At 47.0% G+C, this 13,101-nt stretch overlaps 1 protein-coding gene across 10 annotated transcripts in view; it reads left to right on the top strand.

The window, feature by feature from the left end:
• Positions 1-13,101, top strand: part of kif21b (kinesin family member 21B) — a 36,154-nt gene that overhangs the window by 20,182 nt on the left and 2,871 nt on the right. For 2 of the 10 annotated variants that reach the window (XM_057029855.1, XM_057029854.1), the window contains exons 24-34: positions 30-271; positions 346-414; positions 509-619; positions 2,957-2,995; positions 4,844-4,980; positions 5,500-5,680; positions 5,811-5,975; positions 7,150-7,267; positions 7,434-7,604; positions 11,535-11,734; positions 12,260-12,395. In XM_057029855.1, coding sequence (XP_056885835.1) covers positions 30-271; positions 346-414; positions 509-619; positions 2,957-2,995; positions 4,844-4,980; positions 5,500-5,680; positions 5,811-5,975; positions 7,150-7,267; positions 7,434-7,604; positions 11,535-11,734; positions 12,260-12,359 — 1,533 coding nt within the window. In that variant the 3' untranslated portion in view covers positions 12,360-12,395. Of the gene's footprint in view, positions 1-29; positions 272-345; positions 415-508; positions 620-2,893; positions 2,996-4,843; positions 4,981-5,499; positions 5,681-5,810; positions 5,976-7,149; positions 7,268-7,433; positions 7,605-11,534; positions 11,735-12,259; positions 12,396-13,101 lie in introns of all 10 variants that reach the window. The other 8 variants (XM_057029852.1, XM_057029851.1, XM_057029860.1 and 5 more) reach the window with 5 other exon arrangements.

Here is a 13,101-nt window from a genome sequence, read left to right as displayed (position 1 = left end):
TTTAACAATGCATATAATTATTTACCCAGGTGGAGCCTCGGCTCTCTGGGCAGATGAAGGCCGTGTCGGCGGAGTATCTGGGTCCTGGTCTGGAGGCTTCATCCAGTAGTAAACAGCAGTACATCACCAAATCTCTGGCGTCGCTGACAGACATCCAGGAGGACGGCCTGAGCCTGGCGACAGTCAGTTTGGGACTGAGCTTGGCCCTGCGAGACCCCCACAGGGAACGTGCATCCCGCACCATCAGCCTACCTGTCAGGGGACACACATTGTAAGTGAATCATAATAATCACTTTAATTAAGCTCCTAATCCGCCTGTAAAAACCCTTAATGTGTTTGTGTCAGTCCCAGGCAGTCTCGTGGTTATGACACCTCCCCTTTAATGAGAAGGAAATCATACGATCGAGCGTACAGGTACGTGCACTGTCGTGATTATGTATCTCTCTCCCATCTCTCCTTAAGCTCATCTCTCTCCTCTTTCCTTCCTGACCCTCCGTCTTCTCATCAGGCCCACTGATGGCTACACGCCCCCCTCCTCCCCTCCTCTGAGGACCAGGAATGACCGCAATGTCTTCTCAAGGCTCACCAGCAACCAAACCCAAGGTTCTGCTCTGGACAAGTGAGTTCTTCCTCTTTAACTTTGGTCCCTTTTTCCCTCCACACACTCTTGACTTGAGCCAAGCGAGCGGTTCCTCTCTTGAGGGTCATTCACAGAAGGTTAGGTGCATATTTCTGTATCAGTGAGCCTTCGATATCCGATGTGGGCCTCTAATCAGAGCAGTCCTGTAGATATCCAACGCCGTATTAGACAGCTTACTCAGAGCTAATTGTATTCTTTATTTCTCATCTATAAATAGAGTCACCATGACAGAAACATGGTCTGATCCTCTGGTGATGTAATCCACACAATGAGAAGCAAAATCAGATTTTTAACATGTAATCCACGCAACGCTTGTGCCCCTTCCGGCTGATTTGAAATCTTCTTCGAAGCGACGACGTCGTCTCCACCCGACAACCGATCCCGGCTGCTCCACGTGTGCTAGCGCTCGGTTCCAGCCCGCGTCGCTGCCCCGCGCCGTCCTCGTTTCAGCCGTTATCCGCCTAAAAGTTTTGTGGCTGCTTCGTCGCTCCAGAAGGGGCAGCGTGAACGGAGCTGGAATGTCGCGCCCTGCGCTTCGTACATGTGAGTCAGTGGGTGTTTGGGAGCGTGCGAGGGCTCATTATGTGGAGCAGCGGTAGGTAAATGAATTCTCCCTCGTCTTCTCTGGGTGCAGCCGTTGTCATGGATTGGCCCCTTTTGATTTGACTTGGACTGACAACGTGGGGCTTCTTTCATGTTCCCTCCGTGCACGAGAAGCCTGCGTCCAGACGGTGGGTTCAGGCAGGCAGTGGCTTCTTCCTGCTCTTCCTATGAGCAACATTAGCAGCTGTATCGGTGGAATTAAAAGCACCAGATTGATGCAGAGATTTGACACATAATCCATCCTCCCAAATGTTAATGCAAAGCTAAATAGGGCTTGTTTATTAAAAGAAATTCCAGTTTGGATCGCTTTTGTGAGTCTTGCATGATTGGGGCTGAAAAGAGAAGATTTCTGTTGTTGGAATAGATGATTTTGGTGGTGTTGGTGTTTACAAGATGAAGGAAAGTCTAGTCTTTGTTGGTCTAGTTTTTGTTCTTGTGACTGTGTGTTCAGCCTCTGAGAAGAAACGCACAAAGATCAGGAAAATTGATTTTCGGCCCCCCTTCTGTTGTATTAAAGCTGTATTTTAATGCCATTTTTAATGAATGTGAGGAGTTCTCCTGAGAGAAAAGTGGATATTACTATGCTAACAGGAACCGGGCTCGCTGCAAATACCAATATCGCTCATCCTTCAACAGTGTTGCAGCCTCCAGACATTTTCAGAACCGTTTTATTTATTGCTCGTGAGTGCAAAGAGCAGACTTGCATGGTTAGAAACCTGAGGCCATAAAATATTTATAATATAATAACTCTTTTATTGGTGTGTTATACAATCACCAAAGTTCCCCTTTGAGCGATTGTGGGGGCGCTCTGTCTGCGTGGTGTGAATGTTTGTGTCCCGCAGCAGCTTTAGGTGGGCTCACCTTCCACTTGGACGGATTTTATCTACTTTTCTGGATTTTCCCTGATTGTTTGTGAACTTACTTCTCGTGTTTGTTCCGTCTTTATTGCTTGAATGTGGCTGGAAAGAGAAAATGTGGAAGCAGGCTTAAATCAGGGGGATGAGTGACTATGTGATTTTTTTTATGAGCGTTATGTTAAATTATTCCACTTTTTGTCAGCTTTCCTCCATTGAGGAAGCCTCATTTAAAATAAACACTGCAGTGAGCGCCTGTGGTGCCGGGAACTTTGGGAATCCTTCAGAATTTCCAGCCTTTCTGCATAAAACATTCCCGAACCGTGACAGTTGCCTGTCACCGCCACAGATGGAGTGACGCTCTAAAGTTTCTGTTCTTTAGAACATGTGAGGGGAAAATAGTTTTTAATCAAATCCGAGCAGAAAAATAAGCCATTTAGTGGGGAGGACAGTTTGATCGACGTCCTGGGGCGCCAGGAAAAAACAGCTGCTGTCGTTAGCTGCAGGCTAGCTTCATTAGCTGCTGCGTTTAGAGCAGTTTATTTTTATTGAACACATAATAATGTCATCAGTTTAAAAGTTTTAATCGTAGCCATCCTGGGTGTCCTTACAGTAAACATGATTTAATCACCTGGGGCGGTCAAGCAATCCGGTGTGTCCAGTGTGTCCAGAGAAACCCGCCCACGCCATAATCACTGGACAAACTTCATTGTTTGACCGCTCTTCTCTACCTGTTTGCTCGCTGCTTAAACTCGTTTCCAGTCACATCCTTCCAGTAACCCTGTCTCTCCTTCAGTGTGGTTAACCCTTTCCTCTCCCCGTCCTGCCCTTCCCTGTCCTGCTCCTCTTCTGCCTCCAGGTCAGATGACAGCGACTCCTCGCTCTCCGAGGTGCTCAGGTAGAGGAACTGTTTGTTGCCGTGTTGTTTTTTTTCCTCCATTTGCCTGTTACTTCACCCGGTGTTGACGTCGTCACCATCAGCCCTCCGTGCTTCATCCCAGCTTCTCCTTGTTTTTCTCCCGCGTCGGCCGCTGGGGTGCATGTTTTAACCACCAATATGGAGACCTGCTGGCCTGTGTAAGACTCTGAGTAGCGTTTCCAGCAAACAGCTGCCTTCCTGATGGCGAAATTACCAAAATAACCATCCACATTTCAGCCAATTCATCACCAAAATTATTGGATTGGCACCCACTCGAGTGGTAGATCCCCACTATTATACAGTAGTAATGAGAAATGCCAACGGTGATCTGCACAATTATTTAAATCTGATTAAATCTTAACAAGCAGTCCTGTTTTCTTCCTTGCGTAACCAGGACATTAGTGCAGCTCTCACCACCGCACTGCTCCCTGCAGAAAGCACGCCCTGATCTCCTCTTCTGCTGGCCTCACGGAGTTTGGCCATGAAACATCCATTAACAGTCCTCACATGGTGCCAAATGCGCCACGCTGATGTCTTGCCCGGGCGCCTGGAGCCGAGCAGCACGCCTGCGGAAGACAACAGAGTGCTGCATTAAGCAGTGATGACGCGCGCTGTAATACCGCATCTGCTTATCCAGGAGAGAAATATGACGATCGTTACAGCCCAAAACTGCAGCTACGTTTGTGATACAACGTTGTCCATCAACATCCTGCCCCCCCCCACTGTAATCCTTTCTGTCAACAGCCCCCCCCCAAAAAATAGATGCTATTATGCTAAGTTTGATACATGTGTCAGTGGAAAAACAATCTTATTCAAACTATGTGGTTCCAGACGCTGCACATTTTTACTGTTTTACTGAAATAATTGACTTAATAATTGGTTTTTTTTGAAGACACGAGCGGTCAGTTGGAGCCCTGCTGTTCACAGAGTTAAAAATTTATGGATGGGAGCTATTTTTGATCACCTCTGCGTGCGATTATGATGAGGTCTATGTGATCGGCGTTCCGGCTTTAAGGCGGAGGCGTTTCCTGTGTGTTCATACGTGCATGCAGTTCATTTTGCTTCTCTCACTGGCTGCTGATTGACGGTTGGTTTTATTTTGGTTTGCCTTTTTATCCACAGTGAAATATGACAGAGATGTGACGCCACGTTTAATATTTGATTTGGTGTGCGTTTTTGTGTGTGTGTTTTCTCTCCACCGCTCCGGCGTTCGTACACGCTTGGCCAAACCTCCCAAAACAAATCTGGTCCCAAATTTTGTCGCCAGAATCTGGCTTCATTTTTTCCCCCTGTCATCCTCCAGCTGTCTCTCACTCTTTTAATACCCACATCTTCCTCTCACACACACACATGCACCCCCACACACACACACTTTAACTACTGCTGCTGTTATTAGGAATCCCACCAGGGACCAATTTTCCCACATTCCTTCCTCTTCTTCTCACCCTTGTCTGTTCAGTCTCACTCTGCTGACGGCTCCTCGGGCTCTCGGGGACTCTGGCCTGTCAGGACATAGATCGGGGGGTTGAGGGGGCAGCGGCTCCGCTACATAGACTGAGACCACATAAGCGGTCGGGTGTGTTTGTGCACGTGTGTGTCTGTGCGTTGACGTGCCAGGGGGGATCGACAGTGAGGAGATGGATAGAGAAGCAGCTGAAATTGTTGGAGCACTTTAATTGGTGTGTTGTGCAGCACAAAGGAAACTCGGGAAGGTGTGTGTGTGTGTGTGTGTGTGTGTGTGCATGCGTTGTTTTTGTGTGCACTGAGATGTTTAATCTGAGGGTTTGTGATGTGCGCCGTGTTCATGCCTGCGCTTCAACCTTCCAGGGGCGTCATAAATCCCATCGGAGGCGTGAAGGGGGGTCGGACGGCCCCGCTGCAGTGCCTGTCTGTGGCCGAGGGCCACTCCAAGCCGGTCCTGTGTGTGGATGCTACAGACGAGCTGCTGTTCACTGGCTCCAAAGGTAAAAAACGCGTCTCTTTAGGGGAGCCGCAGCGATTAGGACAGTTTTAAAGGCTCCAGATGATCGTGGCAGCCTGTAGAAGATGTCTTCAGATTCTCCCTTTGCTGGATAAACTTATCAGCAGCTTCTTTGAGGTGCTTCACCTGAGCTGAAGCCGCACTCTTTTTTCAGCTTCAGCTCTTTATTCCGCCCGTGGAGCTATTTGATTGTCCCGATCGAGCGTGCTGTCATTTCAAACCCACGATAATCTGAGCCTTCCTTGACAGTTCTGCCTTTTATGCTCTCTGCTCTTAACCCACCTTAAGAAGAGAAGTGGAGCGTTGGTGTAAGAAATGTCAGTCGCTCCAGCCCAGAGCGTCGGAAACACCGATACAAGCATAAATCCGCTAAATTCCATTCTTTAGCTCCTGGTGAGCTGACACGTAAAGCCACTCAGTTCCCCCACGTCCCCGAGTCTCGTCCCCTCTTTAGGCAGTTGAACTTCCATCGTTATTCTCACTGCGTGCGTCTTTCCTCCAGATCGCACCTGCAAGATGTGGAACCTGGTGACGGGTCAGGAGATCATCACCCTCAAAGGCCACCCAAACAACGTGGTGTCGGTCAAGTATTGTCCTTCCTCCTGCCTGCTTTTCTCCGTTTCCACCTCCTATATCAAGGTTTGGGACATCCGCGACACGGCCAAGTGCGTCCGCACGTTCACGTAAGTTTCCCGTAGCTTGTAGCTGATCAAGCGTTAAGCTAGAGCCAAGGAGATATTTAAAATCCCACTCTCAGTCACCATTTCTCTTGAATGTTTTCTTTTTTTTTTTGCCTCTTTCCTTTCCTCACAGCTCTTCTGGGCAGGTGGTTTCAGGCGACGCCTGTGCCGGCACCACGACCCGCACAATAACCTTTGCGCAGGGCGAGTGTCAGATCAACCAGATAGCCCTGAACCCAACAGGCTCTGTGCTCTACGCTGCTGCTGGAAACACGGTTCGCATGTGGGACCTCAACAGGTACACTCCTCGCATCCTCTTAATGCTGTGCACTCAAATCTGCCAGTAGCTTAGCTGATAATAGCATTAACATTGGATGCTGGACCAGGAAGTTGTTTGAGGATGTTCCTGAAGATCGATTTCTGCTTTTTCCTGTGATTGCTGCAGCCTGATGAGTGAAATTCAGTTATAAAAGTGTGAGGGGGGGCTGTTAACGCCTGCCAGAGAAGCTGATGTTCTGCAGAGAGATTTATCAAGGTCTCCAGTCATTTTTCAGGCAGCATTCAGAAGGTAGTTCCTGTTCCACAGGCTACGCTAGCAAGTGGAGGGAAAAAAGCCTTCATACCATCAGTGAAGGAGCAGTAGGATGCTTGTTCAAATGCTCCCACTGACCCTGAATGACCTCATCTCCCTGAGCCAATACGTTTGTTGCTGACATTTCCTGATAGTCTCTGGGCTGGAGGAAGATCATCAAGCCAGTTCTTTATTCTCACCCTCCACTGGCGTCTCTGGTGGGGGGCCCTGTCACAGCTCCATGTCTGCAGGATGTCTGCTTCCTCTCCTTGGTTTTGATTACACTGAGTTCCAGACAGGAGTTTTCACACCTAAACTGCTGCAGAGCTGATGTGCGATGCTGTGTAAGACCCGAGGGCAGAAACGGGACTGGCTGCATCCAGCTGCACAGGGTGGGGGTCCGGGTTGGAGGGAACCACAGTCATTTATGTAAAAAATGACAAGGGAGAGAGCAAACGACCTCGCTGGGAGCCAGGAGAAGTGAAGAGGGTGTCAGAAATGGTGATGTTAACGACGCCATCCTTTGACCCGCTGGTCGGGGAGGAGGGTGTAACAGAATAAGAAGCAGGTCCAAGTGAAACTGAAAGAATTTGTTCAGTTTTGTCTTCAGTCCTTCTGCTGGCAGGTGTGCAGGAAGATGGTTGATGGTGGTCACGTCGTTCCCGTAGTTTTTCTCTTACTTGAGGAAGCAATCAACAGTGGATTAGTACAGTTTATGATGCGGCGGCTCCTGATAAGAGGCTTCTAATCTAATGACACATTAGATAAAAATAATTCTATATATTTTGGTCTTAGTAACAGAGCTGCTCACAACAGGCTGATGGGATTTCTTCTACAACCTGAAGTTTATTCAGTGAAATCCAATAATACTGTGTGTGTGTGTGTGTGTTTGTGTTTATAGGATGCAAGGGATGGGGAAGCTGATGGGTCACATTGGATCAGTTATGTGTTTGACAGTGGGACAGTCTTTGCTGGGCAAAGATCAGGTTATCACAGGCTCCAAAGACCATTATGTCAAGGTACACACACACACACACACACACCACACACACACACACACACACACACACACACACACAGCACACAATACTAACAATCACCAACTACTTAAAGGTTTGTTTAGGTCTATTATGTTCTTTAGTAAAATATTTTTTAATATTTGCCATTCTGTTCTTTTATCTCCAGGTGTTTGATGTGGCAGAGGGAACTCTGGGTAATGTAGGCCCAGCTCATAACTTTGAGCCACCACACTATGACGGCATTGAGTGCCTGTCCGTGCAGGGAGATGTGCTGTTCAGCGGCTCCAGAGACAACGGCATCAAAAAATGGGATCTGGAACAGCAGGAGCTCACTCAGGTTTGTGTGTGTGTGTGTATGTGTGTGTGAGAGTGTTGCCTTTGTTTTTCCTTTGCCAATTTAGAAACAAAGACCAACAAACAAACAGCAAGAAAGAATCAGGACAGAGGAAATTGCTCTCTGCAGGTCTGTCTATCAGACCTCCCTGAAGGCTTAGAAAACCTTGGCAGCATCACAACGCGTGCATGCAGCTGGGGAGGGAAATCACTTTTTTTGTAAATGAAATTAAACATCAAATTGAAGTAGTCCTAATCGTGTCCATTATTTCCAATTGGATCTAACTACACCCTTCAGATCATCTAATAATCTCACGTTACGGAGGAGACGTGAGCTCTTGCTTAATTATCTGATGCATTTGGAGACCGCGGGAGATTTCATGAAGCTCAGCTGTGTCTTATATGACAGTGTGTGAGGTGTTTTCTGTGCTTCTCGCATTGGTTTTAGATCGTAGATGAGTTGTTCCTTTGGATTCTTTCAGATATTCTCCCACATGGCCCCTCAGCGTCTAAACTCTCTTCACTCCGAGCTCGCGAACAACGGCGGCAGGAATATTAATAGTGTATAAGGCAGCGAACGCTGAGCGTCTCTGTTACGCCGCTAAAGGACGCTCGCTTGTTTTAAATGTATGTGTACAAACTAGAAGGAAGTGTTAGAAGAGAAGGCACCAAGTAAGGAAGAGTCGAAAGATTTATTATTCATGTGAATGTAGAGCTCCTGCATCAAGGTTTAAAACCTCCAGCGGGCTTCGTTCTGCCCGTGGCGTCGTGCACCGTGGAAACAGGATGAAAAGGCTCTGGGACGTTAGTGTGGGGAACAGGTTCTTGAGCAGAACGTCACTCCGCGATGTCCCTTTACAGCAACAATATGCACCTGCAGGAATGATGTGACACGTGCACACAAACGCACATCGACCCGGCCCAAACGCTGGCTAAAACACCGTAGGAACCTCCATATCCGCCATCTGTACCACTTGCGGCATGTTTTCTGTCGCCACATTGATGAATGAAGTAAGTTTAATGGCTTTTGAGTGCACGTGGGGTACTTCAACCGCTCGGCCTTTGCCCCCCTGCTGAGAGCCGGTTCGTGGACGGCTCCCCTCGCGTCTCGCTCCTGTCGGCTGCGGGGACAAAGTCAACAGAGAGTCGTGGTGTGTAATGTAGCTGGAAGCTGTGTCAACATTTGCATTGGGTCCCGCGTTGCACCACGGCCACAGGTGCCCCGGCGGGGCGGCGTGCGTTCTGCCCCCTCTCTCATGTCTTCAGCCGCCTCTTCATGTTAATAAAGCACATTAATGCTCTCAGGGGGCAGATGGAGATGGCTCACCGGCTCACAGCCTTCATTACTGTGCAGATCAAGTCCTTTTATTGTTTGCATTAGTTCTAATCGGGGTTTTGTTTGACCTTAACCTCCTTCCTGAAGCAGCCAGCAACAGCCCATGTACCTCGGTATTCTGGCAATTGTGTAAAGGCTTCAAATTGTTGCTGTGGGTCTAATAGAGTATTACAGACGACCGTAGGAGGCTGGTCTGCTGTGAGCCCGCTGTTAAGATGCACAAGCCATATGTGCGCGGATGTAAAGCAATTTGCTCCTCCTTTCTCACAACTGTTGTTATGGTTCCCACTTGATATTTACTTAAGAATAAATTGCAGAATACCTCCATTAAAGGATTTTGTGCTTTGCTGGGCTCAAGACACTCAGTGATGTGCAGTTGGTGCATGTTGTGTTCTTCAGCCGCCTGCACATTTGCTGATCTTTTATCTTTTAAATGAATGGGAGTTTTCTCTATCTCTCTGTAACTTCACACTCTAAATTATGTTGGACATGACATGTTAATTCAGTAGTTTTTAATCCTTTTCAGGGCTCTTTACCATTTATGATCAATTTTTTTGTTTCTTTCCTGTTCATGCTTCAAAAAAAAGAGTTGTGGCTAATTATATTAAAGCTAGTGTCTGTTATGTCGGCATGAATGAACCGTGGCCATGGCAACGCTGCAGGAGAGACGTCATTGTGTCAAATGAAAATATAACATCTCTTGAATTTACATTTCAATTGACGTAGATTAAAATTGTGGAAATGGAGGAATTTAGTGGAATTTTAATACGGCAAGAGACAAATTAGACACCAATAATGTGTTTTTAATTGTGTGGGCATCTACTCTGGAATATGTGGCGCCTGTATTGATGTTCGATATTTCATTGGACTTTATTACTAAGATACGCATAATAAGCTGATATGAGACAGTTATTGCAGGGGGAAATGATCAGAATTAATTCTTACTAGTCCTAATATCCAGTACATCTTTGAAGCCACTCTCAAATCTGGGGGCGTCTTTTAGAGCCATAACAGCAACACCTCAGATGTGCTCATACAACACTGCACTTATAAAACACCTCTGGCTATGAACAGGCATTGAAATGGGAAGGACAGATAAGAGTTCAGACCCCCCCCTCGAAATACAGGAGAACATCTCCGGCAGTAATCTGCTTAATGAGTATTGCGTGTTTGTGCTAATGGACGCTGGTTTGCATAGAAAATGCCTGTAAATATCTGAAATCTGCATTCCAACTCTTAACAGCTGGTAAAAGTCTCATTTTAATTTCAAAACAGGAAGATTCAGGCCATCAGAAGTCAACTGTTCATTTCATCAGTATAATAACCCTGCATACATAGAGCCAAATACTACAATAAAAGACATAATTGCACACAATTAACGCACACACACACACACACAGCATGATGCAGAATACATGGAATAGAGTACAGAAGAGGATCCGGGGGATAAATGAGCTCCTGCTGCAGGTGAGCAGGAAGGAACGAGCGCCCGTTCCACTGAGGGAGGCGTCGGGACCTGCTGGGATAACAGGTCGGCCTGTGTTTGGGTCCGTTCCAGGTCCTGCTCTTGTTAAGGCTTGTTTTTCCCGCAATGGTGCAAACTTTAACAACGCGGCGACTTCAGTTTTGGTCGTGCGTCCACAGCGACGCTGCCAAAGCTTCGGCTCATCGGGGAGCACTTGAGTCCACGTGCACTAATGGTTTATACGGGCGTTCGCTTTGTTAATTTGTTGAAACAGCTCGCCATTTTCATAAGCGAAAAGAGCCCCTGCAGGAAAGTCAATCCGGAATTCCCGAGAGCTTCCGAGTCACCCTGCGCTTTTAAACACAGGCCGCGGCTCACGCAAAGCATCGCGCGTGACATCTGCTCTCGATGCCGTGGCACGTCATGAATTATAAGCGGCGTGCGAGCGATGCGCTTGCATTATTCAGCTCACTCTCAGCTCGGACCGTTTGGGAGGAAAACAGGAAGCAAAAAGCTGCTTTGTGGCCCAACTGATGGTCAGACACGGTTTTGGGCATCATTATTATAGAGTTGATGTGGGGAAACCTGAAATCGACCACCTGGAGTTCCCAAGTTTGCAGGATAACGGGCAGAACTTTGATGACACTTGTTAACTGTTGGTGTAATTGGCAGAGGAAGAAGTTCGAAGCCATTAAAGGTTGAATCAGCAGCACTAATGAACCTTTCGGAGCCACTTGGCGGCGGGTCGCACGTCTGCCTCCAGTTTGAGAGACTTTTTTGTCGGGTGAACTCTGTTGCTGCAAGCTGATTGATTTTAAGGTGAACTGCACGAGTGGCCGGAAAACGGCAAAAAGATTAAGCTTTTAATACAGCAAACAACTTGTGAAGTTTACTTATACGGAAACTAAACCATCCAGTGTAGCACGCTTGGCGTGCTGACCCCGTATCTCTGGTAAATTATTCATGGATGATTTTTTAATGTATTCACAGTGCTGCGGTGGCGAGGACAGTCGCCTCATACCAACCAGGCGTCTGCATTTGAGTTGTGACTTTCTATATGGAGGCGTTTTTTCAGGCACATGTTTATGAATAATTAAAACATCTTTTTTTCCTGTCTAACTTTGTCTATACAGCAAATCCCAAATGCCCATAAAGACTGGGTGTGCGCGCTGGCTCATGTTCCCGGCCGTCCGATGCTGCTCAGTGCCTGTCGGGCTGGAATGCTGAAGGTGTGGAATGTTGACAACTTTACTCCTATAGGAGAGGTCAGAGGTCACGACAGCCCCATTAACGCCATATGTACCAACTCAAGACAGATCTTCACTGCATCCAGGTATGATGTGGACAGTACCACTGATGGTGATCACCATTAAATAAGAGTGAAATTAAAGTTTTGTACACTTCTTTTCCTGATATCCACTGCTGACAGCCAATGTGACACTTTTTAAGCAACAATTCTGTCACAAAGTTGTCTTTTCAAAGACAATAAGTCCAAAAGTGTGGTAAATATGAACTATGTAACAAACATGTTACCTCTTAAGAATAAAGTTCAGATGATGGTTCATCACTGCTTCATTGCAGGTGTGTGTGTGTGTGTGTGTGTGTGGTGTGTGTGTGTGTGTGTGTGTGTGTGTGTGTGTGTGTGCGTGTGTGTGTGTGTGTGTGTGTGTGTGTTGCTCTTACTCTGAGCTCCTCTCATTCTGAAGTTAACTTTCTACTCACTCTTTCTTCTGCCTGGTCATGTGATCATTCCCATCATCTCATTCTTTATCGTCTCTCAATGGTTTTCCTGACTGTAACCCCCCCCCCCCCCCCATTCCCCCATTCCCCCATTCCCCCCCACCTTTGTCAACCCCAGTGACTGTAGGGTGAAGCTCTGGAGCTATGTGCCAGGTCTGACTCCGTGTCTTCCTCGACGGGTGCTGGCCATTAAGGGCCGAGCCACCAGCCTTCCGTGATTGCCTCTGTCTGCTCACCAACCCTCCTCTCCTCTGGTACTCTCTTCACTATTTTCCACCTCCGTGTCCCCCCTGAGTTCCTCCCCTCTTGTTCTTCCTCTCAGTACATTTGTGCTTGTTCCTTTTCTTTTTCTCTCCTTTTAGAATTTTTCCAATTGCTTCTTTTGTCTTTCCAGTTTTACTCGTTAGCTTCTGCAGTTCCAGAATGCTAATTTACGCTCCCGCTATGATCTGTTATCATCAATATTTACTGCGGGATGCTATTAACACTGCTGGAAATAGAAGTCAAAGTAATTTCTGATTCATTCGTGTTTGGATTAATGAGTCCAGTGTTGGAAAGATAGGAGGTAATGCTCCAGCTGCAGGCGGAGGGCAGAGGTGGGTGAGGGAGCGTCATTTCCCAGCCTGCTCCACACGAGTCTTTGTTGTTATGAAATGTCCATGAAAGAAGCCGCCGCTAAATCTTAATTTAAAAATCTAAACTGCTTCTCTGACCTGAAGAGACTAAATCTGCAAAGGTCTTTTTAGCAGATCAGATTCGTCCGTTTTCATTAAACTTTTATTCAGTTTGGTATCAACAGAGGAACAGAAGCTCCGTCTGTGTGGTTCTGGACATAAAGCAAAGGCAATCTTTGTGGATTCATAAGTCGTTCTGTCTTTAACACATGTCATCTCGCTGCGAGAGTGTTTTGGAGACTGCATAAAGGAGGATGTAATGAAGCGTGTGTGAAGCGCACTTTGA

This window comes from Takifugu flavidus, chromosome 4, assembly GCF_003711565.1.
Source record: "Takifugu flavidus isolate HTHZ2018 chromosome 4, ASM371156v2, whole genome shotgun sequence".
Classification (NCBI taxonomy): domain Eukaryota; kingdom Metazoa; phylum Chordata; class Actinopteri; order Tetraodontiformes; family Tetraodontidae; genus Takifugu; species Takifugu flavidus.
This window is presented reverse-complemented; position numbering and strand designations above follow the sequence as displayed.